This window comes from Acanthopagrus latus, chromosome 15 (genome assembly GCF_904848185.1).
Source record: "Acanthopagrus latus isolate v.2019 chromosome 15, fAcaLat1.1, whole genome shotgun sequence".
NCBI lineage: Eukaryota > Metazoa > Chordata > Actinopteri > Spariformes > Sparidae > Acanthopagrus > Acanthopagrus latus.
The window spans coordinates 13,625,367-13,633,395 of record NC_051053.1 but is presented as its reverse complement, the minus strand read 5'-3'; the positions used below and the strand labels follow the sequence as shown (position 1 = coordinate 13,633,395).

The 8,029-nt window shown below is 42.5% G+C and overlaps 1 protein-coding gene across 1 annotated transcript; it reads left to right on the top strand.

Annotated features, from left to right (window-relative positions):
* Nucleotides 1–1,491: 1,491 nt before the first annotated feature.
* Nucleotides 1,492–7,683, top strand: mlh1 (mutL homolog 1, colon cancer, nonpolyposis type 2 (E. coli)). Its single transcript, XM_037123344.1, has 19 exons — nt 1,492–1,764; nt 2,024–2,114; nt 2,390–2,488; nt 2,583–2,656; nt 2,779–2,851; nt 2,938–3,029; nt 3,150–3,192; nt 3,379–3,467; nt 3,581–3,693; nt 3,797–3,890; nt 3,979–4,132; nt 4,935–5,263; nt 6,114–6,250; nt 6,445–6,553; nt 6,641–6,704; nt 6,781–6,945; nt 7,068–7,160; nt 7,246–7,356; nt 7,441–7,683. The coding sequence occupies exons 1-19, from the start codon at nt 1,658–1,660 to the stop codon at nt 7,594–7,596; spliced, it is 2,193 nt and encodes a 730-aa protein (XP_036979239.1). The 5' UTR covers nt 1,492–1,657; the 3' UTR covers nt 7,597–7,683.
* Nucleotides 7,684–8,029: the final 346 nt, after the last annotated feature.

The following is an 8,029-nucleotide window of genomic DNA, read 5'->3' as shown; positions in this document are numbered from 1 at the left end:
GGACCAACACAGTTTTGATGACAGAAAATCCCCCAAAGACATGTGGCTCTATGAGGAATGCAGGCAGACACTTGTGGTCTGGCCAACTATGTGCAAACTTGAAAACTATAGTGAATCCTAAACAAGTTATTGTGGTGAGGAAGGCAATGCAGAAAAACTGTACTGCCATATAACTAGCACTATTTAGTTTTTCATGTCAAAAGACACATTTTTGTAACAATTTTCCTGCTCAAGGAAGATAGAAAACAATGTAGATTCGTGTTAATGGGTTACAGTTTCTGGAAGAAATTTTGTTGAGCGTATAGATAATTAAAAATGTTACACATTCCATTCTTCAATGGCTCACTTTCAAAAGAGACAGTAAAACTTTGATACAAACCAGACAGTTCTGTAACATGTGGCAAACATAGCTGTTAGGACAAGTATTGATCTGTAATTGATTCTGACATTTGACCTTTTTACAGAAAAAGCAGAAAATTCCTTCCCCAGGTGGACAATTGACCCTGTATTGTTACTTTGCATCATGACCCTAGAGGCCACCTTAAAGTGGTAAGATACATTCCAGAGGTGGACATGCCAGAGACTAACACAAAATTCACTTAAAAACGGTTCAGATCAAAGGGCTTTAATGGTATTGAAAACAGATGTTTACATTGTCGAAGAACACGTGAAATAAAAACAACTAATACAGAATAGAGGAAGGCTCTATACAGTATACAGGTGAAGATCAGCAACAACAAAAAAGCAAAAAAACAAAAAACAAAAACAAAAACAAACTTTGAATAAAATAGAAATGTAGGTTGTTGTTGAAAAAACAAATACCAACAAGGAAAAACTATACTCTGCAGTTTTGTTAAATGTGTTTAAATGTAGAAGCTTATCATTGTTTTAGTTTATCACCAGTCAAAGAGATCCAAGAGAAAATAAACTTCAGTGATAAATCTGACTAAGCTGTGCATGTAAACGCACGCAGAAATTACAAAATTATACTTATGATATACTGTATTATGTAAACAGAATTTTATTTAGTTTTATCTTTGGTTGTCTTTTAGAGAAAGGTTCGCTATAATGTGGTAACAAAATGCTGTAAACACATCATTACTATCAAACCGTTGTTTTGGGGCGCTCTGCATATTTCGAAGCTTCAAATTATCCAATATATTCACCAACGAAGAAGACTTTCAGCGAATGACGTCCTCCTGACCGACGCAGGCCCCGCCCCCACGTTTTCTCCCCGCGCAGTCTCATCGAAGATTGTGTATTATGGAGAAGATGACTCCCTCGACTGGGGAAAAAAATACTAGCCGAAACTACGCTCTTTTAAAAACAGCTCTGCGGTCAAAATCATAAAACTTCGAGTGATTGTAGGTTGTTTGTGGGTAGGTGATGCAGTGAATCTTATCAATATTGCCCACAAAGCGATTACTGGGAATGTTGAACGGAAGGTATCATAACTTTCGCGCTGATCTGATTTTGAGGGAGAGTGAGACCTCATCTTTTGCTTTAACCTGTCTCCGGTCGTATGCATGCTTAGTTTCACCATGTTGTGATGCTGCATTTGACTCTAAATACATATCTTATTTGCAATACAAATGTATATACATAGCTAAAGCTCGTAGTTTAACTAGTCTGAAATAAAGACAGCCGCTCTGCAGACATGGCAGGAGTTATCCGGAGGCTCGACGAGACTGTTGTCAACCGCATTGCTGCAGGAGAAGTTATCCAGCGTCCTGCCAACGGCGTCAAGGAACTGATTGAAAACTGGTAACTTGACGAGCTACCCGATAAAGTTTTCTATAACGACAGCCAGTGTTAGTTATGTGATAAGTGACTTCATAAACTACTAGTGGGAGCAGTAAAGGTGACATTTTACAGCGGGAGCCATCATTGTTTACGTTACGTTTGCGGTAAAGCTGCTAAGCAACACATGTCACAGTCTCAGTCCTGTGACACTGTGCAATGACTGCATCATTCCACTTGTGATGTAATGTGGCTGTTTAATAACTATGATAATTTGTTGCAGTTTGGATGCCAAGTCCACCAACATCCAGGTGACGGTGAAAGACGGCGGACTGAAGCTCATTCAGATTCAGGACAACGGCACTGGCATCAGGGTGAGTGACAGGGGAAAAGACCCGCCCCTTTTACAGTGTCTGCTCCAGACAAAATGGCAACATTTTAAAATACATTTGTTTCATTTGCATTCATTCAGTGCCGATATTCAACATCTTCCCAATTATCAATATCGTTTGAGCCAAAAATTAGATCCAATATTTGTATTTTTGTGTCCTAAACCAAAGATATTGATGAAAGATATTGATTGCTTTCGCTGTCGATAAATTCCTTAATTTTTTTTCTGACCATGCTGTCTTTTTACTTTCTGAGGCAGAAAGAAGATATGGAAATTGTTTGTGAAAGGTTTACCACCAGCAAACTCCAGACCTTTGAAGACCTCTCAGCTATTGCAACCTACGGATTCAGAGGAGAGGTGAGCGGAGCTGCTAACTCTGAGCTCTGGATTAGTTTCAAAAATGGAAATGCCCTTTGTTGCTCATTGCATTTTTGTTTGTTCTTGTTCTCAGGCCCTTGCGAGTATCAGCCATGTTGCGCATGTGACCATCACAACTAAGACAGCCGATGCCAAGTGTGCCTACAGGTGTGCTAACGTTTTCAGACATGCTCCACTCAACTGCTCTCTCGCCTCCATGACTGACAGGAAGTAATCAGGATAGCAGAGCTGCTGTGATGCATTGATTCTCTTATTCTGTTATTGTGCAGAGCAAACTACAGCGATGGCAAACTTAAAGGTCCCCCCAAACCATGTGCTGGCAACCAGGGAACACAGATTCTTGTGAGTTTGTTGAGCACATCAACATTCTCTGAATGGAGTTTATGGATGCACAGAAACCTGTAATAGTTTTCTCTCCCTGTGTGCAGGTAGAGGACCTCTTTTATAATGTGTCTACCAGGAGGAAAGCTTTGAAGAGCCCCAGTGATGAGTACTCCAGGATTGTAGAGGTGGTCAGCAGGTCTGTCATCTTGGCAGTGCTTGACACTGCTTGTGTCTCGAGATTTCTGCTCTTTTGATGATTGTCGTGTGTTTGGATAACATCTTATCTGTACTTACATGTTAAAATCTTATTTTGAAGGTACGCCATACACAATTCAGGAAAAAGTTTTTCTGTCAAAAAGGTGAGATATGATTTCTTTTTTTTTTTAAAGTTTCTTTAAGAAGAAAGTTGACCACAATACCAGTCAGAAAAAATGCATTACTACATTTCTACATATGCTTCTCTTGTGAGTGTTTGCACTGAGAAAACACTTAGATAAGGCTACAAAGAAAAATCATTTTTCACTGTTTATGGTCTGTTTTGGCAGCAAGGAGAGACTGTGGCAGATGTGAGGACTCTGCCCAACGCATCTGTAGTGGATAACATTCGAGGAGTCTTTGGCAATGCAGTCAGCAGGTATTAATCAAACAAGAAAGAAAAACACTAATGCTTTCATGTTCTCTGCAGTTATGTGACCTGTTATCACCTTAATGCTGACAGGCATGACTGACTGTGTGGTATTTTCCCAGGGAGCTGATTGAAGTCGGCTGCGAGGATCAGAAGCTCGCTTATAAGATGAAAGGCTACGTTTCTAACGCAAATTACTCAGTCAAGAAATGCATCCTGATCCTCTTCATCAACCGTGCGTATCCCAGAAATGTTACTGGTAATGTAGCTCAGTGGTAAAGATGATAAAATCTTATTAGCGCTGTGCTGAATGGAGATTGTGCCCTGTGATGTTTTAGATCGTCTGGTGGAGTCGAGTGCTTTGAAGAAAGCAATTGAGACCGTTTATGCTGCATACCTTCCCAAGAACACACACCCTTTCCTCTACCTCAGGTAACATAACATGCATTTGTCTGTTTTCTATTGGTTCTATTCTGGTCAAATCAATTTGATTCTCACTGGTGCTCTCTAATCACCACAGTTTAGAGATCGCGCCGCACAATGTTGACGTCAATGTCCATCCCACAAAACATGAGGTACATTTCTTGCATGAAGACAGCGTCATCGAGAGCATTCAGAAGCACATCGAGAGCAAACTTCTTGGTTCCAACTCGTCACGCACATATTTCACTCAGGTATGATGTGACTGGATCACTTTGTGGTTGATAATTTTTTTGTGGATTCTGGCAGCCCCTGTGGAGGGCGTTGTGACTCCTCAGTTCATCCTCAGTACTGCGCCATGAAAATGGTATTATTGTTATGATTTATCTGAGCTGGAGCGGTCCAAATCTGAACCTGTGACAGGCTTTAAATAGCCAGTCAGATAAAGTGTTGCAGCCCACAAAACATTCTGGAGCTTCGAAGCAAAACAGTGTTGCAGAAATCACTTAAACAACTGAAGCAGATGGGGACTTATTTTAAAACGTAAAAAAGCACCCAAAAACAAAAGCCATAAAATGACTCCATGCAGCTCGCCTGGCTTAATCCAAGTCTCTGAAAGACCCGAGATCTCAAATTGGTTTGAAAAGATGCTACTTACACCTTCCAACCACGGCCGAGCTCCCGCACTGATACCAGATGAGGTGCACGCTTATGCGTAAATAATTTTTCAAATCAGTTTTAGATCTCAGGGCTTCAGGATAGCTGAATTATGCAGGACTGGTTGTTTGGAGCCTTTTCATTTTTTTGTTGTAGTAATTTTAGTTACTAGAATATTTAGCTGTTCAGGAGAATGCTGCAACAGATTTACTGTGAAGCTCCAGAAATGTTTTGTGGACTGCTAAACTCCAACAAACTTTCCATCAGCATGGGGGTGAGGAGAGAATGACTTATTTAGTATTTTTGTGGTGATCAGTTCCTTTGAATCTCAGGTATTTTGTGCCTTGAAGGTACAACTCTAGTTGTGTATGTTGACACATAGACTGTGTGATTTCTCAGACGATGCTGCCAGGCCTGTCAGTCTCAGGTGGCAGTGAGGTCAAGTCCTCCAGCGCCGCAGCAGAGTCCAGTGAGCGAGTCTACGCACATCAAATGGTGAGGACCGACTGTCGTGCACAGAAGCTGGACGCCTTCCTTCAGCCAAAAGAGAAACCACCTCCTGATCCTGAACCTTCTGGTCCTAGCAGCAGGGAGACTGTGACCAAAACCTCCCTGCCTGACAGTATAGAGATGGATGACATGAATGATGCGGACATGCTTGATGCCCTGGCTAAGCACGAAGCAGAGGTGGCAAAAGGCGATGAAGACGATGCAAGTGGCGTTCAAAGGTGACTATCTTTCAAAGTTGAATCATGCCAGTACAACACCGGAAGGGTGAGTCAGTCAGTAGCACCATGACTAATCCAGGCACAGTTCTTGCAAGTCAGATCAGGATCGGCCTTGAATGAAGTGTCAGGAAACATTTGCCCTCAGCAGATATGTTGAGAAAGAGAGCAGGAAGAAGAGGCAAACATGTATCGTCACAGTGAATGACATCATCCTCCACTGAGCCAATCAGAAACAATTGTTGCCTTGTGTTTACCAAGAACTGAATTTGCTCGTTATAGCAGTTTGTTTGGTTGAAAGACTTAAGGGATTGTGTGGGTTAATTACTCTTTGATAATTTGACAAACTGATCTCTTCTAAAAGCTCAGCCGATCTGCTTTCTTTACTTTTATTTTTCGTGCAGGGTGCTTACACTCACAGAATTATCCCTAATGTAAGCTGGTAGAACAGCAGCGAAAGAGAGAGTGAATGTTGGAGTTAAATTAATCAGATGGCCGTAAATAAATTCTCTGTCATGACATTGTAGAGTTTCTCTGCCCCCATGTGGCTGAAAATGTAACTACAAATTCAATTTGATGTGTTTGACAGCTGCCCACTGCTGTAGGTTGTGATCTCTGCCAGATGAGCCAGACAGCCTGTATATTTATTTTCATTCAGCTAACAGCTTACTACAACGCTACATATGTAAATATCAAATTGAGATGTCATTAAGGAACGCAGTAACAAAGTGCTAATCCTCTCTCTTCTTGAGATGCATTTAGGAACCAGTGCGAGTGATTGTCTTTAGGACACCAATGTCACGCTGAGTGTAGTGTAAATGAGAGGTATGACAGTCGTGTGTTTCTGTGCCAGAAAGCGACCCAGGAAAGAGCAGCAGCAGGACGAAGGAGACGAGGACCTGACGGCTGCGGCCACGCCCAAGAGACGAATCATAAAGCTGAACAGCATCAAAGAGCTGAGAGCTGAGATCACTGAGAGTACACACAAAGGTTAACAAAACATGTTGTGTGTGTAGTTTTTCCCAAGAAATGCCACTCTACTTGTTTTTCTCCCATGCCTCCAGATTTCCCACTAATTTGACTTTCTGCTCCAGGCCACAACTTGCCCCCTTTTTAGCAACGTCATGCATCCATGACTTGTCAAAACAGTTTTCCTCTATTGAGCGTGCTGGTGTTTTCTTCAGGTCTTCAAGAGATGCTGCAGAACCACTCATTCGTGGGCTGCGTCAACCCCCAGTGGACTCTGATCCAACATCACACCAAGCTGTACCTGCTGAACAGCACCAGCCTCAGGTCAGCGGTACAGCAAACACACACTGTTGAGCCCAGCTGTTTAAACTGCTGCTTTATGTCTCAATTTTTGCCCTGTTTGTGTCGCAGCCAGGAGCTTTTCTACCAAATACTGATCTACGACTTTGGGAACTTTGGTGTCCTGAGACTGTCAGTAAGTGAAGTGGAGGTCGTATGTTTAGAGTATGCTCTATATGTTCTGATTTTCATGGCTGAAATTGTGAATTTAGACACCAGCTCCACTTTATGACCTGGCCATGTTGGCTCTGGAGTCTGACGGGAGCGGCTGGACAGAAGAGGATGGTCCGAAAGAAGGCCTGGCTCAGTACATAGTGGACTTCCTGAAGAACAAAGCGGAGATGCTGGAGGACTACTTCTCCATGGAGATCGACCAGGTCAGTCGGAAAAGGGTGGTGGAAGTGACTGAAAGCTAATTTTTTCTACCAATGGCTCCCATCAGGATTTAGCAGAACACAAGTGTGGTATTACTCCTGCTATAAAACATTGTGTCTCCTAGGATGGAAATCTAACAGGGCTGCCATTGCTGCTTGATAATTACACCCCCGTCATGGAGGGTCTCCCCCTGTTCATCCTGCGACTGGCCACTGAGGTAAAGGTCTTGTCAGTCTCTCATATGAGGAGATTCTGGAAGCACAAAATGCATCTAACAGATTGTGCTTGGTGGTGCTGTGCAGGTGAACTGGGACGATGAAAAGGAGTGCTTCAGAGACTTCAGCAGGGAGTGCAGCATGTTCTACTCCATCAGGAAGCAGTACATCCTGGAGGCCGAGCCGGGAGAGGACCAGGTACGAAAGAACACCACGGTTGCATTTTAGCCTCCTTTGCTCTGCAACAAAGAACTGAACTGACAAGTGTGACATGTGTTTCAGGATGCCGAGGCGAGCTCATGGCGTTGGAAAGTTGAGCACATCATCTTCAAAGCGTTCCGAACGCTCTTCAGTCCTCCGAAGAGCTTTAGCGAGGACAGCACTGTGCTGCAGATCGCCAACTTACCTGATCTTTATAAAGTGTTTGAGAGGTGCTAAACCTGTCTGAAAACACACATGCTGCTCTTTTACACTTGATGTAACTTTTTGGTTGTAAATAAATACTTTGTATAAAACAAAACTGAAGATGTTTGTCTAAAAAACTATATTCCATTATGTAAAAAACTGTCACAGGAAATCCTTGTCCCGAATAGACTATTTTAACGTGCCAAGCCTTCACATGGTTTTCTAAAAGTAAGACTTAGGACAGGCAGCCAGGAAAAACAGAATCGGGTCATGAGTCCCATAACGACAGCTAAAACGTGCCAGCACACGGGCTTGACTTTATTACAGCCTGTCAGTCAGAGACACATATGCAGTGTGGAGGGATCCGAGCTCAGTGTGAAGGAAATTAACACCGCCACCAATGTCTCCAAATACCTTATGGAAGATTAGAAGTTTGTAATGCCATGATTGAGTAATGAAACCTGCA